The sequence below is a fragment of the Thermobia domestica genome, chromosome 17 (genome assembly GCF_964235325.1).
Source record: "Thermobia domestica chromosome 17, izTheDome1.hap1.1, whole genome shotgun sequence".
NCBI lineage: Eukaryota > Metazoa > Arthropoda > Insecta > Zygentoma > Lepismatidae > Thermobia > Thermobia domestica.
This window is the reverse complement of record NC_137470.1, coordinates 9,505,623-9,524,531: the sequence shown is the minus strand read 5'-3', so window position 1 is coordinate 9,524,531 and position 18,909 is coordinate 9,505,623. Positions and strand designations below refer to the sequence as shown.

Genomic DNA, 18,909 nt, shown 5'->3' with positions numbered 1-18,909 from the left:
TTAGATCAGGAAAATGAAATATTGTCTAAAATGAGGCTGCCAGTAGTTGTAAAGCGAAGTTCAATTTCTTAAGAGTGATATTGTAAAAAGGGAAAAAAATTAAAACTATTTTTCCTTCAGAGATGATTGTTTTAAGTATTATTACAAAACAATAGGGGCCTCGCCAGACACTTTTAAAGGCCACAAGCCCTAACAAACTGACTTCATAGCGATATTTACCAAAGTATTAAATTATGCACATAAAATAAAAAGTCTTTCGATTTGTTTTTAGTAATCTGAAAAGTATTAATTTGTGTGGGTAAAATATGTCAAAGTAAGTTTTTCTATTCTAATTTGGTTAACAGCTTGTACGATTTTAATTCGTATGGTAAATTTTTAGTTTTTTCTTGAAAATTTTAACACTGTCCTCAGATCAGCATAACGTGGAGGGAACTTGGACTAAAATGGACAGAAGAGAAAATGTTTAATATTTACAATGTTCAGATAATAATAATAATAATAATAATAATAATAATAATAATAATAATAATAATAATAATAATAATAATAATAATAATAATAATAATAATAATAGAAGAAGAAGAAGAAACGGATATATTAATTGCATATAACTAAATGGACAGTGCCTATATTCCTAGACTTTCTCCAGTCCCCAATGGTCAACTTCTGGCGACGCCACTGCGACATAATAGACTTAACAAATTTAGTACTATAAACGGAGAATATGCTGTTACTTAGCCTGGAGTACTTTGAAGGTATAAAACCTTCCCTCTTAATCGCATTTATCCACTTTGTTTTGAGACTTTCTTCTTCTGGAAACTTAAAAACGTGAACCTTTGGCCCATTGTCGTAGTTTTCATTTCAGAGAGGCACGTTTAATTAGCCATCGATGAGGCATATTTAATTAGCAAAATAACATTCCTCACAACACAATGGTAAACTTTTATATGTACAGAATACTATATCCACCATTAATATATAGAATATCTCAAAACATAACCACACGCATATACGCACATAAGAAAAACAATACACGTAATAAAAATCACAACACACTCATTAACAGCTAAAGAAACTCTGGCAAGTCCGAGAGAAAAGGAATTTCCTTTGGGGAGACACGCAATAAATAACTATACCAACACCTCCCACAACAGAGGGATGACAGCAAGGGTGACAGCGAAGTTTAATATTTCTGGACCAGACCACCTGTGCTGACGCTACAGGCTTCTCCGAATCCAGCACTCTGGCCTTCTCAAATCTAGGTGGTGTTGGTTCAGGTGAGCTATCGGCTCGAGCCAGTTCCGTTGAAATGAGTCCATCGGCTCGGTTCGACTCGGCTCAACTAAGTCGATTGCTAGAAACTCTGTAGAGCGTTCACCTCCGGTGCTTGGGGTCCCTAGTTCGACCCCAGCTCGCGCTATGTGGATTTGTGGTGGACAAACACCGTGCTCGTGGGTTTTCTCGGGGTTCCCTTGTTTCCTCCCACTTTCTTCATTCCACCATTTCATTCATCTCTCATCATCACCGTTCCCTTTAGCCTAACCGGCATAACTGTGGGACGTAAAGCTTAAAGATTTCATTTCATTTTTCACCTGTCGTACACTCCGCATCAAAAAATTGCGACTGCTAATGTCGTGCTGTTAGGCTACCTGATATACACTTTCTTATTCCTTAATCGTGTCAGGTAAAGAGACCCCCTTTCTGTCCTCTTTTTTCTTCCCCACACTAAAATTAGCTAACAACATTAGTGTAATTCTAATTTCAAACTACACATGTTTTAGTTTCGATAAAATGAAATAACAAAACTGAGACGAAACAAGATTCATAAGTTGATGTAGGGAAAAACTGAAACACACACAATGAAAAATTGAAACCAATGGATTTTTATTAGACAGAGATTCAGTAATGAGGCAGAGAGAGATTGAGAGAAGAAGAAAACGGGAAGGGAAAACAGATAAAAATGTGGAATTCAAACGTAGTAAGAAAATAACCTAACATTATAAAGTTCCGTTTCCAGAAATCCAACAGTAATATAGAAATAACGTTTGTTTGTTTTTTCAGTAGAACTGTAGATCTCCGAGACACATCTAGGATAATACCAAAAGCTTAACACACATGCTTTGTTTCCGCGTGGTTCGATTGCAAATTCGGTAGTGTTCATTGGACGTAGTGATCCAAAATACATTCTAATAAACCCAGTTGCTGTCGTTGGTCATATCCTCCATTTTAGACTGCTAATGCAAACTGAACAAAGGAAAAAACGAAACGAAAAGAAAACGAAAGAAAGAAAGAAAGAGAAAATTGAACGAATGCTATTTTACTACTAAATTTCTATCGGAAATACCCTATATTAAAAGTCCAAACTTTATTGTAATGAAAAGTTACAGATGTTCGAAAGGAAAAGTTTATGTTCCTCATAGATGTAGCATGTTTCAAATTTCAACGTGAATAAAACACATTGAATTATATGATGGAAACAGATTTTGTGTCGAACTAGTATTAATCAAATTTTGTATTCAAATGACCAAAGATTTTACTATTTTCTAGTCTTTTCCGAAGATTTTTCTGTTCCGAACATCCAGCATCGATTTGCTCTCTTGCGGATGTAACGTAATTTGCACAATGTACAATCTAGAGGTCAAACAGATCATTGCGCTAGTTGGATGTTCTTGGTTAGGTTATAGACCACCACTGGGTCGAGGATTGAAACCCGTACTGACCCGGTAATTCGACTGAGACTCAGTAACCCAGAGGATAAAAGATATTTTACTTATTCCCTTGCGTTTTAACAGTATTTCTGTCAGAGATGACAAGGAATGGAGATGTTATCCCCAGAGCACGAAAAACACGATAACATGAAAGTTTGCAGTTAAATAGATTTTCCAGACCATGTATATCGGGCTCTTGCATCATTTTAACTTTGGAACACGCATACGCATATGAAGTGCGTGAGAGAGAGAGAGAGAGAGAGAGAGAGAAGGGGAGAAGTGAAAGATACAAAGACAGGATAGGGAAACGTCAAGATAGAGAGAGAGAGAGAGAGAGAGAGAAGGGGAGAAGTGAAAGATACAAAGACAGGATAGGGAAACGTCAAGGAAGAGAGAGAGAAAGAAGGGGAGAAGTGAAAGATACAAAGACAGGATTGGGAAACGTCAAGAAAGAGAGAGAGAGAGAAGACGAATATAAATATGAAACATACTTATCATTGCAGTGTATGATGTAGAACGCACATACTCTTTACTAAATTTATCGCTAGTAATGGCTTGTAAGTTTTCCAACAGAAGATGAATCTCTGTTTGCAACCATTATTTTATGCGAAAATCAAACTACCTGATTAGGAATCGAACCAAGATTCTCCAGTTGGAAGTCTAGCACTTTACCATTACACCACCGATTGCTTTCCCCAAACTTTGTCTAATAAATCGTGTAATGTTTCTTTCTGAGAACGATAACACGAAATGTTTATACTGGAGGTCAATGATGTGTTTCGAATATCATGGTAATTCTCTTGCTCTTTCCAAACCAACGTTCGTAAACCGTCTCTGTCATGATACAGGTGTTTGCTTCCACATTCTTACGTATTGTTTGTTCAGTATGATAAGTCGATTCTTCACAATCTCTTTGTTAAGAAATCGACTTTGGCGTGAACAGAAATTGAACCTATGTTAGTACTGTGTTTAATCTTTTCTGATCTTTCACGGAGTGTAGTACTTTCTCTGATTTTTAAAGGTGGCATGTGAATTGTTGTTTTTCCATATTTATTTAATAACTGACTTATTTTATTAAACGTATTGCGAATGAAGAGTATGGATGATAGTCTTTGATTTCTTTAAAAAGTTCTGTCTGAATTCTGCTTCTTGTTATATTTCACATTTTTTGTTATTGCTATAGTGATATCTCTTTTATTGTAACCATTTTCTAGAAAAATACAGTTTAAGGTTAGTTTAAAAGGACCAGATTTGCCGATAGATGTCATTACAGTCTTCGTATCTCTGTCATGTATTTTTTACCTTTCACGAAAATTCACGATTTCTCTTACAAATTTCAACCTAGAGATTTTAAATTTTTAGAGAAGGAACTTCATAACCTATCAAAGGTAACAATTCGTGCTGATTTTTTATTTAGTATTTTCTTCATTGTTGGAATCTCTTGTTTATTGAAAGGGATATCCAAACCTTTAACAATATAACTCTTTCAACAATGAAGTAAATTCTAAATAAAAAAAAATCGGCACGGATTGTTCCCTTTAATAGGTTGTGAAGTTCTTTCCCAAAAGTTTGAAGTCTCTAGGTCGAAATTTGTAAGAGAAATTGTAAATTTTTGTGAAATGTAAAAAATACATGACAGAGATACGAGGACTCTATTGCCATCTAGTGGCAAAACTTGTCCCTTTACACCAACCTTAAATTAAATATTTCTTCTTGAAGCTAATATTTATCAGACAATGTTTTCACCTGGTGTAACAATGTTTTTAATATTGCATTTTTCTGAGATGGATAATGATAATGAATTGGTCTTTAAGTAAAGATCAGTGTGACTTGATTTTCTGTATGCTCTGTGATTCAACCGTTTGGAGCTTTCTTCATAATTAATGTGTCCAAAAATACCTTTACTCCATTTTCGATATCAGTTCTTAATTAAATTTAATGTTAAATTTAGATGATTTTGCAATTATAATAATGAACCCCTTCCACGTTGCCGAACTACAAACATGTCATCCACATATCGAAACTAAAATTTTGGTTCCAGTTTAACGGTTTCTAATGCTTTCTCTTCCCAAAATTCCACCTAGAATGCTGAGTCCATTGGTAGAACACATTATATTAAGAATTCTGCAGATTTTATTAAGATCATCGATTCTATGGTAATTAGTGATGAAAGTACAAAAGTTACTTTTGATGTCTGCTCCGGCTCCCTATTCACCAAAGTATCTATTTAAAGTACGTCACCTCTCCTCAGTACGAGCTTTAAACAGGATACAATAAATATGGTTAAATTAGTTCTAAAGTTAACATATTTTAAACATAATGGGAGGTTTTATGAGCAAGTAGATGGTATATAACTATGGAATCGTCGTTATGACCGGTGATTGAAAACTTCTATATGGAATGTTGGGAAGAGAAAGCATTAGAAACAACTAAACTGAAATAATGAAGTGAAGAATACTGATTCATTTGACAGCCGATCAGTTTTGTTAATTAAAAAAATATAAATGAATTAGCTAACTTGCAATGATCTATATATTCCTCCCACAGCCTTCTGTTGGAATTAGCGATTCGTGGACACAAGTGTTTGAGAAACACTGGTAAGATGACTTCGACTCCCAGATTAATTCCGGTAAACAGTGACTGAGTAAGCTTTCATTGAGAAATTTATTTATGTGTGATTACTATTAAATATTTTGCCTGCTAGCAGCTCCGGGTATGAGTTATTTGTGTTTGTTTCTTGAGGTTTGCGCCAGGAAATGTTTCTACCGTTTCTCAATATTCGGCTTCCTCTTGTAACTCCCACTATATTCAGATTTTAACAATAACAGTGGACAAACACGACTGTATATGAGCATACAATTCACTGTACACTGTTAGGTGTGGACATCTGTAGCTAACACCCTACATGGGTACCAATGTAGAACCGCACGACATCATGGATAACGATTAGAATGTACATGTATCCATTGTCATTGAACCGCAGAGGAATGATATAACATTGCATGGTCCAATGAATCAAAAATTCTGCCTTTATCACATTGATGACCGGATCAAAGTCCGTCGTCTTCCAGGGAAACAGCACCTCGAGATGTGCACAGTAGGATGACAGCAGGCCTGCGGTGGCTCCGTTATGATGTGGAAAACTTTTACATGGTTATCCATGGGCCCAGTAGTAGTACGTGTGGAAAGTACCACGACAGCTCCTAACTATCCGAAGGTCATTGATGTTCTCGTATATCCATTCATGTTGGTCATATTTCCAGCTGGTAATAATATCCTTAAGCTGAACAACGTTCCTTATCACAAAGCTAGCGTTGTATTGCAGTGGTTCGAGGAGCACAGTGGTGAATTTCAATTGCTGCAATAGCTCCCAAAATTACCCGGCTTTAACTCAACACTTTTGGGATTTCATTGAACGTCAAGTCTGATCCCAGAGACCCTTCTACAGAATTTACATGATTGAGTGTGCTCAGACGTGGTGCACCATCCACCATCCACCTACCAAAGACTCATTGCTTCCATGCTAAACCACAATCCTGTTGTCTTGGAAACCAAAGGTGGACATAACAGATATTAAATAAATGTCATAATGTTCTAGGTGGCCTGATTATATGTATTGGGATGGAACGGTAACATATACATAATTGCATCAATGAGGTTCAAGCTACCAATTTAAATGACATTGAAAACTTTACTAAGAATGTCTACACTTTTATAATTAGTGTGGAAAATGCCAGCTGTAAATTACATAAATTTTGTGTAATTTTCGAGCTTTCACAAACGTTTACAGTGAAGTAATGAATTTAACACGAGAAACTGCAGTAGCATATCTGGATCAAGCAGAACACTTTGGATCTCATTCGTGGCTAAACGGTTAGCATACGCGCCTTTGTCGATGGAGACCGGGTTCGATTCCCGGCGGTAGCTTATGTGCTTCGGATTCTAAGTTAGTCAGTAGGCCTCATATAGCCTTGTTGCTGAAAGGAACGTTAAAATCAACTCAAAACAAACACTTTGACCTGGCTTCTCGAACTAAGAAATCCTTTTAAATTCGGACCATTTGCCAGACCAAGTAGTTCATTTTGTTTTTGCAAATCCATATTATCTTATTGATAACCATCTATAATTGCTAGACAATTAAAGGCGAAACGGGAAATAAAGATAGAGAGAAGAAAATGTTGCGCAAGATAGAAAATATTAAGAATTGTTCCTAAAGTGGGGAATACGCTAAAACTCTGGTATATATAGCTCAAGACCTCCTTGTCTTGAGCTATATTTTGCTTGCTATAAAGACAGACTATACCTGTGTTGCGATGTTCAAATGAATTATATTTAATTTTAGTGTCCACGTGCCTATTGTAGACGGTAACGTTTGTGGTTATAGGTAAATGGAAGCCGACACAAAGATCTGCATATTGTCAGTCCAGCATTCAACATATACCGTCGAACCATTGACACAGACAGGACCATATCTGTTAACATTGATGGTGATACTGTAAAGTCTAACATGATCATATTGGACAGTCCACCACTCGATCGTTGCTGCACACGATTCTCTTTTCTTCATTGCTTCAACACACACATCACTATCCGGCGTCATACTCTACACGCGCACCAATTTCGCGGTAGGAGAAGTTGCACTCCCGTAAGTCGAACATAACTTTGTCGTCGATGAGACATAATGGTGCTTCGTTTCACATTTTTTGTCTTGTTAACGATCCACCCTTTGATTAGTGTGCAAACCATTCACTGAAAGTGTTGCTGGGCCCACGCATGCACCATTCCGCTTAAATTGTGATCGTTCCTACGTCATACTCAGTCACAAACCTTATGAGTTCGGATGCATTACCGCCATTCTTTCTGGATTTTACAAAGTCCATAAACAGCAGGAAGGTGTATATATTCAAGTATAGTGGGGGCAAAATTCACTAGTAATAAAACTTGTATGTAGTTTTGTATAACAAATTACTTGCTTTATTCACTTTTGTAGAAAGAAAATGAGTTACATTTATAAAATATTACTGTCTGACAAAAGTTATTTCTTCTTATTTCCTGCAGCAAAGTTGCCGATAACTTTAACTCCTTCAAAAGTTTCCTCTACGACTCCACGAATTCTGCTTGCTGGCAGATCAAATCCATAAATGCCTCCTCCTGGTAGTTCAATAGTGTACGAATATTTCACACCTGCAACACCCTTAGCCCAGTCATCGCTTCCGCCTGCAGCAGGATCTGTGAAAAAACATTTAAAATCAATCGAGTCATACCGCATAAAACCGTTTGGAGGTTTTGTAGTTTCTTATCTTCAGACACCTTTAAAATCCCAGTGCAAGATTGTCTTAGTAGTACCAGGTTGAGTCGAAATAGATGTTCTTTTATCAATCCCAAATATTCATGCGTGGTGAGGCATATAGACAAGACAAAATGGAATGCCATGACCTTGCCCTTTCAGATCAATATTGTAGTTATCGCACAACCCTTTGAAAGGTTTCGAGTGGCCAGCAAAAATTCTGTGAGTTTGTGTTATCATGGATGAAGTGATCATGATTTGTGATCTTAGATATTACAGGAAAAAAAGACTATACTAAGGTAGCAGCTATCCATGTGATATACACGTGAAATGAGTGTATATACCTGCAGCCCAACGATGGTTCAAACGGTTCAAAGACGGTGACGACAGCGCGCAAGAAATAACACAGAACGTATATCTATACCCATTGATAAGATTCTGATAGATACCGTAACTAGGGAACCATGGACATCGACAGGTTAGTTGAAAGCCAAGATAAGGCGTCACAAACCGCTATTCTCATCGGCTATTCGCTAGATGATTCGCTATTCTCATCGGCTGGAGTTTGCCAATAGGTGGTCGAGTGCAGTTCCCCATGAGCTTAGCGCGAAGCAGCCTCAGCGGGAAAGTGCCATATGCCGGACACTAGTGCAAAATTACCAGAATGTAAATTGTAAGTAGTGATGAAAAATTTGTCTACACGTAATTATCAGACAAAAAAATCAATGCATCCATGCAGTACAACAGACTCCTCAGTCTTCAATTAGGGTGACTTGAGGCAAATACAATGTTACGCATTTGGTAAACCTGTAATATGTCACTGCATTGGGAAGCCATTCCGGATAAGTCTGTTGTAAGTGAGAAATTGGAACTTCTTTCGCATTTAGTATATATTCCCAACCTTATGCCCTCCATCTACGACCTGCTTTGTTCGATAGCTCACTTCCTGCAAGCTTCCTTCCCGAGCTTTAAAAACTTGGAAAAGGAACGAATTGGACTCCTTGAATTTTTCGAAATAAAACTTCGGGAACTGTACCTGCATGGTGTTGAAGAATTGGCCAATAAGTGGGGAAGAATACTCAAAACCGACAGCCTATACCTTGCTGAGTGACCCCTAGTATATTCTCGTTCTGACAGTATGAAGTGAACATGGAGAAAATAACATTTGTTTCTACTCACCCTGGTAGATGACTCCTTGCCAACTTTTGAGTTTCAAATCATGAGAGATGTGGCTGCAGAATGAAACGTTGATGCATCACACATGTAAAACATTAAAAAACTGTAACTGCGAATGATTTGGGCAATCCGTTGAAGCTTTGCTGGAATGTCCTCGTTTTCAGCTAAGTGATAAAATTTTATTTATTGTATGCTATTAAGACATACCATATTTGTGCTCTGTCGATGAAATGAATTCTATGTTAATGAGTTATTCTTGCTCAAATGCTGGCTTGAGGCGTTTGTAGTTCTGGAACAATGGAGGTCTACACAAGGCATTCGTGCTGCCGATCTAGCCTTTAGCATATGCCATCGATCCAGAAGTTGACAGTTTTTGCCTCGGCTTACCGTCGAGTTAACCTGTAGACGACACTTTATGATCCATCACGGCTATGCGTTCAATACCTCTGTCATCGTCATCCTGTGATGTGGTCACAGCTCACAGCTCATTGTCTGATTGTCACTGTTTTCCTGTACTTCCTGTACGAGAATCAATTTAGCGGTACAAGAATCCACCATCCCGTAAATGAAGCTAGCAGAGTTGACATAAGAAAACAACTGAGATCCTTAGGTAACGATCAAGCGGTATGGAGTTAATAAAAAATAGATAGTTTTGAGACATTTAAAAGAATGAGTATGTTAAATACTCCCAAACATAAGGCTTCTTTGAAATTTATCTTTGATTGTAGCGAATAAACTAAATTCGTATATTTTGTTGAGGACATTCTGCTTCGTCTGTTTTACTCACTCCACGGATTTCCCATAATCATTCACTTCTCGTAGTCACCTGTCTCCTTTAGCATGAAGTGCGTAAGTTTTTAACGTTAAACTGAAGATTTAATATCCATTTCACTTCTATTTTCCCATCCTTTTAATATTGATGGCTGCGCTTCTCGACTGCAACGCCAGAGAGATACCAGCTTCTGGGTTTATGTTTATTCCAATAGGACAGACACGGAAGAGTCTCAAACGGCAAAACAAAGTAGGTTTGTATAAATGAAAGCTTAATTAGTGAGCTTTTCAATCTACTGACATTTGAAGTCTCGTTTTAAAGATAAATAGTAAAAATACATTATTTAACTTACACAGAGTGTTTGTAGAAGTTCCAATTGTATACTCGGTACCGTCAACAGCTTGAATAGCAGCAGCTGCTGCTTGTGCAAGATCATCCTGTAATATGAACAAAAGCAAACTTAAATTGAGTTAAATTCTTGTAGTAAAGTATGGGACAGAAATAAACGACCAAAAACACCATTAAAGCTAATGACGATTTTGGTCGTTTATTTTTGTCTCATACTGCACAAGATTTTAAACAATGGAAAATAGAAAAGCTAACCTTTTAGCTACTGAATTGTGATTGAAATAAGCAGATGCTTTTAATTTGCGCGGAGCCAAATTCGAGTTTTTCCTTAAGTATTGCTGTTATGTTGACAATGTTGCTTGCAGCGACGTTGCCAATACTTTGATGTAAGATTCTCATTTCACTGTTATGTTGTATGTTCTTAGATAGGAAATTTTCCATATGTCGCATTATCCACTCGCTGAAAGCAACTTTCACACCGAAGATATACTAATAGTGCGTCAAAAAGTTATCACGTCAAACACCAATTTGAGTATATTTTTCAGTTTTCTGCAAAAATAGCATACACTTACAATTGTTGAACAGAAAAGATAATATCTTGATTTGGTATAATCATGGTAACCTGTATAGACTTATGATAAATTACATGCTAGTTTTATTTTCTAAATATTCATCCCCGTATGCGAGAAAAGCACATGCAGGGTACTACAGCTTTTCTCGTTCAATACAAATGCACGTAGTAAAGGCTAATAATGAATATAGTTATGTTGGTAACATTTTGAAAATGTTTGCAGAGTTTGGTGCTATTGTGGTTAAAGAAACATGAGGCGTATCACGCGTAATTTATATTGTTGTGCTCGATTTTAAAAAAACAACATAACTTTCTCGCCATACAGTCAGTAGATATTTAAAGGTTTGTTTTCGAAACTATGACGTTTGTGTATACTGTGTGCTAAAACAACGATTTGGCATCTTTTCTCGTGGCCCTAAATCGGTGCCCTTTCCGAGAATGTACGAGTATGAGGAGTTATGAGTATATTTTTTATCAGATACTTCTTGGAATATTTGATAACACCTTATCTCTAATGGTTGCAAATCTTTTAAAACACACGTCAAAAAGTGGAAGAAGCAAAGAAGTTTGACAGTAGTCACCACTAAAGCATGACTAAAGTTACATAAAATTACAGAAGTGGTTAGGTGTAAACAACTAGGTTAAACAAAGCGCGTAGAATAGAGACAGTTCGATAAACTTGGGTAAATTGCTTTTTCAGAAGCTCATGTTCTGTGTATGTTCTGCTTAAAGAAGTTCGACGAGGACATGGCCGAGAAATGTGTATCATGTGTCTTCAGTGCCGATACTGGGCACATGTTTAATGTGTTCGAGCGGACAAAGAGACTCATATACGTGATTTCTGAAAATAGCTGAACGCGGTTGTATTTATTATTTTACTAAGCAGTCGCTGCTTTTTATCTGAAAAATATTCTCAAACAAAGTTGGTAAAGAAAACTAACATCAAGAACTTCGTAATCATCGTTTAGTTTAGTTTCCTCAAAATTCGACTCCGTTATATTAAAAGCTTGCTTTTGTTCAAATAAATACAAAAAACCTGGTAAGTCATAATTAGTGAAGTTTTAAATTTCAACTCTTCCATTTTTTTAAAAGAAAAAATCTTTATACGAATTAAGTTGGAATCCAGGTTACTAGACCTTTCGCTCAATCCATGCTTTTGATAGTTTTATATAAATCTTGGAATAAATTCAACTTTGTGTAGTTTTCAACTTTCAGTACCAAAAAAGCCCAGAAAAATACTGACACTACCAGCAACTACCGAACTGAATTAACCATATATGGAAGAAAAACAAATTGGGGTATGAAATGTGACTAATTCGCTCTACTAATATACTCTTCTGACCCATTACTTATTCTCTAAAAGTATAACTAGGACTTATTTGCACATACGAAAGATCTTAGGGAATTCGAATATGATTAACGCATACTTTAGGTTTCTATCTAATATAGAAATGGGATACACATTACCCACAAATAGGATTATCCAATTACATAAGCAAATATTGATCCAATGGCTTTACGAATACATATATGCTAGAAGAAAATTATGTGCGTACTATATATAGCATATGTTTCACTAACATTTCTGGAATATTATGAAACAAAATGTATTTTAATTCTTTAACTAATGGGAGTGTAAGTAGATCGTAATCTTTATCTTTTCAGTGGTAGAAGGTAGCTGATCAATGGCGCTACGTTTAACACTGAATGAACAAGCTCACCTGGTATCATGGTACGAAATGTAGTGTCTAGTGTTTTGGGACAGAGTTGATGGCGACGAATGCATAAACCCGTGCTACAAATCACTCAAGCACTATCATAAATTGTATTTCCAAACTTGTACTAACGAGTTACGTTACAGTCAATGCGAGAAGTCTGGACATTTAAATTACAGGAAAAAGTCAGGAGAGGTCAACATGGGGTTTCAAACTTACTTCTTAAAACACTTTCCGTGAATTCTCGTTAAGAAAGATATTTATAAACAAACTAAAAACTCTAAATCAGCTAGATGGACCCCTTCTGCATGTACGCATCAATATATCACCGAATAGTCTGTGCAAATGAGTAAGAAGTTTGCTTGCAGAAGGTCATTAAAATGCTAGTAATTATTTAGAATGTTAATTCTGCATATAAATTATATAGTTTTGAGGTTTCCATTACTGTAATTGAATATTATTTAAAGAAGACATGTGCAACTCTTAATAAGCACCCAATTTCTGTCCACTATGCGTAATATTAAAAGATATTTAGTATCTAAAACAAGTGCTACGTGTATGGAGTGTTTTATTGTGAAACAACTAGTCAGAAAATTTCTTTAGAATAACCCAGAAAAGTGTTTCTATACTTTGTGGTTTTCGACTACCGATCACCATTTTTATATTACATTTCAAGAGAAAGAACTTCTGCTAAAAGACAATGTAACCGTGTTCTTTAGATCCTAGTGTTGATTATGAAACATATTTAATTTTACGTTTAAGATTTAAAAACATACAGGGCCTATGTACCTCTCACAGATTCGTGGTGTTTCTGTGCCTCGTATAAATTGAGAATTATATAATAGGTCAAACTAATCACAGAAATATTTTGGTCTATTGAATGAAGTAGTAATTCAAACGCTGCACTAGATTTCCATAAACATAAGTATGCTTTTACAACTTGAGAGCTACTATTGTATAGATGTATTAGTTGCAAATTCAATATCAAAGTTTCCCTACAGTGAAGCCGTTATCATTTAAATACAATGCAAACTTGTCTTACCAAATCTCTCCAGTCAGTAGGCAAAGCACTGGTATAGCCCCATGGATATAGAAAATACTGAAAATAAAATGAGATTCGTTGTATATTTTCATGGATTACTTATCATACTAAAAGCAGAATAGTAAAAAAATACAGACAATAGCATGTGCTCTCCAGAATAATATAATCCAGTGTTTCATAGCTCGTATCTGCTGAAATATGCGGATGTAATGTTCTAAATTTATAATTGTATATGATTTATAATTGTATATACTTAAAAATATGAGAGTATGTTCAGGAATACTGAGCAATATTCTAACTAAAGTGATTCCTATTTGTAGTGAATCGTGAAAGGAATAAAAGTAAATTATATGTACTACCATGAGCAAAATAAATGACGCGTCTCTTTATTTTGAAGTTTTTTGAAAATATCTCCGTTTTCTTTATATGTTCGAAATTTCGGAAGGTTTCCCCAGCAGGACAGGTTAATAACAAACCCGTTTTTAATATTTGTGTTAGATATTAGCTTAAAATAAAGAAATTAGAAGCAAAAAACATTAAATCGACAGAAATCTCGAGAATTACCAACTCTGCTAAAGTGGGAAATTTTCAAGAACACGAGGGAATTCTGCATTTCAACACGAAGCAGCGACATCTATGTCATTGAGAGAAATGTGGATTAAATCTACAAACTAAACTTTTAACGAATATTTCTAGTATGTCTTATTATATGCATTATCTGCAAACTCCAAATATATGAATATATGCTAAGTATTAACATAAAGATAGAGCAAATTGTCGAAATTATCTATGGAAAAGGACGAATTGGTAGGACGATCATAATGAAATATCGTCTTTACCGGAACAGGCTCAGTTCACGTAAAAAAACAAATAGCTCAGTTAGTTAAAGCAACAAGTCTGTATGCTGAAGGTAGCGGGTTCGATCCCGTGGAAGTGCCGTTGTCATTTTTATCACTACACTACGGTTATTTTTTTTATTTTTTTATTTGGGAAAGAATCAAATTGTAACGTATGTGTAAAACTCATGACGATACCAAAAAAAGAAAAAAATGCTTTTGTCGCACTTGCATTAGCGTCCCTAATTTTGTTTGCAAACAGTTTCGTAATTATTTCCCCTGTGCTCACTGCTCACCATATGCTCGCTGGCGCATAACGAATGTTTCCCAGTAAATGTTAATTCTAATTTGGAGAATTTTATAAAGTTTCACAATATTTCTCACTAGATAGTCTTCTATCTACGTGTTTGGATATTTTGATAACAGATTTCCCTATTAAATGTTTAATTTTCCCTAGATGTTTAATTACGGAAAAGTTTTACAATGTATTTGTATTGAATTGAAATTGTTTTGAATTTACTACATAAGGTAAGTAGACCAAAGGAGGAGAACTCAAGTAATTGATATTCTACGTAAAAGCAACCTATTGTAGAATGATGATGCTTCTTACCTTCAGCACATAATCTTTACGTTAGAGAGTCAGAGAGAGAAAAATCCTGGTTTTTCCTCCTCTATGACCACCCATCTTAAACCTCTACATATCATTGTTCGTCTCACAGAATTTCGGTGCTCCAAAAACATTCAAATAATAATAATAATAATAATAATAATAATAATAATAATAATAATAATAATAATAATAATAATAATAATAATCCTGAATATGCCATCCTTACATAATGTAGGATATCTTAGTTTCCTAGTTTAAATCTTAAATATCTTAGTTTAAAATGCTTTCTTTAGTACTTATTTGAGCAACCATGTAGGAGGGGGTACGACTTTTTATTTTGCCCCTCTCATTTCAGTAGCCTTCCAACAGAAAGTAATTTTTGATAAGCAGGACAGACAAAATGAATAAGAAATATATTTACAGCATCCTCTCCCCTTTCATGATTGGAATATCACGTAATATTTTTTATTCTACGAAAGATGGCCCTCTGCGGTTAGGAGTAGGTAACTAAAAAAATACCTAATATATAGCGCCCCTTGATTGTAATATTACCGCTTCTTTATTTGTACGAGGGAGCCCCTACACAATCAAGGGTGACAAAAAGAATAGGAAGAGTGTCTATTGATTCCAGTGGTGAATCCAGCACGAACTCCTGGGGAGGGGAGGGGAAGTGAAACATTCTTTTGATGATGTGAAGCTGTCACAAATTACCAGTTAACTAAACTAAACAATAGTGGGGGGAACTGGAACCCAGTCAGTTTAAATTGATGTAAAAGTTTAATTTTTGGATTCATATTAAAGTTTTGGTTTCAAATGAGAATTTCAGTCCAAGTGGTCAATGATCAAATCTCGTGGGGCTCTTCAGTGTAGGCTAATACGGCCCCCTTATGAGAAAAGGCATAATTATTAACATGTTTATAACTTTCGAATTTTTCGTCTATTTTAAAGAAATATTTTGCTTCGTATTAAAGTGTTGGTTCCAAATGACAAACTCAGTCCGAGTGGACAATGATCAAATCTCCGGGGGGGTCTTCAGTATAGGAGGCTACGGCTCCCTTATGGGAAAAGGCAAAAATATGAAAATGCTTATAACTTCCGAATTTTTCGTCTATTTTAAAGAAATTATTGGCTTCATATTAAAGTCTTGGCTTCAAATGACAATTTCAGTCCGTGTGGACAATGATCAAATCTCGGAGGGCTCTTCGGTGTAGGGGCTTCGGCTTCTTTATGGGACAAGATTCACGTAGTTGATATTGCGAAATTGTTTTGTATATATAAGTGGAAACTTGCACCATTTGGTTAATTTTACCTCTTATGTTTTGCAGATTCATATTCCAAGCAATAGTTACTTCGCAGAGCTAAAAGAAGGCACTTACTAGTTTCATTAAAATGAAATGTCTTTTATGAGAGGAGCAGACGAACGAACAGGCACCCAAACGTTGGTTGAGTCGTACGGTTGAAACTCGTTAAGCTCGCTTCAATTATTATTATTATTATTATTATTATTATTATTATTATTATTATTATTATTATTATTATTATTATTATTATTATTATTATTATTATTAATAATAATAATAATAATAATAATAATAATAATAAAGCATTGCAGGGACCTTTGGTGCAGGGGGTCCTTGGCTCGATTCCACTTCGTGCCAAGTGAAATTTGAGGTGGACAAATACCGTGTGCATGGATATGTGTTTTCTTGAGATTTTCCATTTTCCTCCCACTTTCTTCATTTCACCATTTTATTCATCATCATTCTCCCTTAGCGTAGATGCATAATCGTCCAACGTTAAACTAGATATTGCAATTTCAATAATAATAATAATAATAATTAATTCAACTGAAAGGACTGTAATTTATGTGGACAGCAATTATCATAAATATGCAACCATTATAAAAGCAATGCTTTGAGTAGAAAGATAATCCTTCCCAAGTGTTAACGAATGCGCACGAGATAAGACATGTCTCGAGAAAGAGACAAGACGCGCTTTGTGACATCCAAGATAATACGAGGCAAATGTTTTGGACACGAGATAGCTTGTAAAATGTCTCGTCTTGTCTGGAATGTCTCGAAAACAAAAGTCTAAGTTTTAAAATTATTTTTCAAGATCTATTCTCTCAGAAGTAGTTCTCTGCCTTAAAATTAATAACGACATTTGTGATTTAAAAAAAAAGATAAACAATGCCTAAAGTTAATAGTTAACTTTTCGAAAAGAAGCTTCATTAAGGGTGAACCTGAAAGATGTCCACAAACTTCGGGAGGTGATTCGTGACATCAAAAGGAGACAAATGGTCCTCTTGCAGTTTTCGAATTCAGCTTCGTTGTCGAGATACAGGGTTGCCAACTGGTCGTGTTTGAGAAACTCACTGGGAATAAATTCAAGTCCAAGAATAAACTACTACTCATATATTTTTCAGGTCAATTGACTTATACCATGTTGTAAGGTCAAATATTTATTTATGAAGTGTGTACAAAATTCGCCAGGGTCTTTTCTGAGAAAATCGTCGAGAAAAAGTCACCTCCAAGAATAAACTACCCCTCGTAAGTTTTTCTAAGAGAAATATCTGATACTGCAATATAGGGTTGTTAATTAAATATTGATTAATGAAAAATAAACAAAATTGTTAAAACCATTTTTGAGAAAATAGCGTTTTTCGATTTTCGGCTGTTTGTAAACCACACTTATTTTAGGTGGTAGGAAAGAATGGAAAAGCTCCTGTAAGAATACTAAGTAAACCCTAAGTTTAAAATTTGGTGTAGATAAGTTGAACGGTATGGCCTCTAGGCGAGTGCATATAAAAGTGTGCCGAACGGACGGACCGGAAGGACGGGTGTCGAAAAGTCACATTTTCGGTATGTAGACGCCATGAAACATGTAAATCCGTTGAAATCTGAATTTGATATTATTTTCACAATCACTGTATTTTCTTCTCTCTTTTGTCGCTCGAAAAAGAAAAGCCTGAGTTTACCACAAAAAGCTAGGGAGTTTCTCAAAAAATATTCAATTACAGGGCCACCGCACTAAACTTTTTCAATTCAATTTCTTAACTGTGTTAGGCCGCAGTTGTTACTGAAGTGTGTATTTGGATAATACGAATAAAATTATCGTATTATTCAAATACATCGAATGTCAGATTATCGAATAAAAAACTTCGATTGAAGAAAATCCATACTACAAAACTAACTCACACTTTGAGCACATTTTCATTAGACATATAATAGACCAATTAATGCAATCATTGTTTATGAAATATGAAAAAAATCAAATGAGTCACTTTGGGAAAGTCATTCAAAAAGAACACGTCAGGAGTAACCTACCTCTTGTGAATGGTTTCGAACAATGAGTTAAGATATACTTTTGGTTATTAATGAAATATTTATTTGCGAAATTTGAACAAAATCGCCTGTCGTTCGAGAAAATTGTCGGGGAAAAAACCTTGACCCCAAAAATAAACTATCCGTTGTAATTGTTTTTCATAGAAATGACTTATACTAAAATATAGGGTTATTAATGAAATACTTATTTATGAATTATCAATAAAATTGTCCGAGTAATTTTTGAGAAAATCGTGAGGGAAAAATAACTCCCCGAATAAACTATCTCTTGAGGATTCTTTCAGGGTAAGCGAGTTATTCCATATTACTAGGTTTTTAATGAAATATTTATTTCTGAGTACGAACAAAATTGCTTGACTTATTTTTGAGAAAACCGTGGAGGAAAAACACCCCCAAGAGTAAACTACCCCTCGCATATTTTTTCAGGACAAACGAGTTTTGCCATATTGTTCGGTTATTAACGAAATATTTATTTTTGAAATATGAATAAACTCTTTTGA

At 35.3% G+C, this 18,909-nt stretch overlaps 1 protein-coding gene across 1 annotated transcript in view; it reads right to left on the bottom strand.

Moving 5' to 3' along the window:
* Nucleotides 1-7,656: 7,656 nt before the first annotated feature.
* LOC145674509 (carboxypeptidase B-like) overlaps nucleotides 7,657-18,909 on the bottom strand; it is a 53,391-nt gene continuing 42,138 nt past the window's right edge. Inside the window, exons 8-10 of the mRNA XM_081744665.1 lie at nucleotides 13,620-13,676; nucleotides 10,296-10,380; nucleotides 7,657-7,937 (exon numbers count right to left, since the gene is read on the bottom strand). Of these exons, the coding sequence (XP_081600791.1) occupies nucleotides 7,744-7,937; nucleotides 10,296-10,380; nucleotides 13,620-13,676 (336 nt within the window). The 3' untranslated portion in view covers nucleotides 7,657-7,743. The remainder of the gene's footprint in view (nucleotides 7,938-10,295; nucleotides 10,381-13,619; nucleotides 13,677-18,909) is intronic.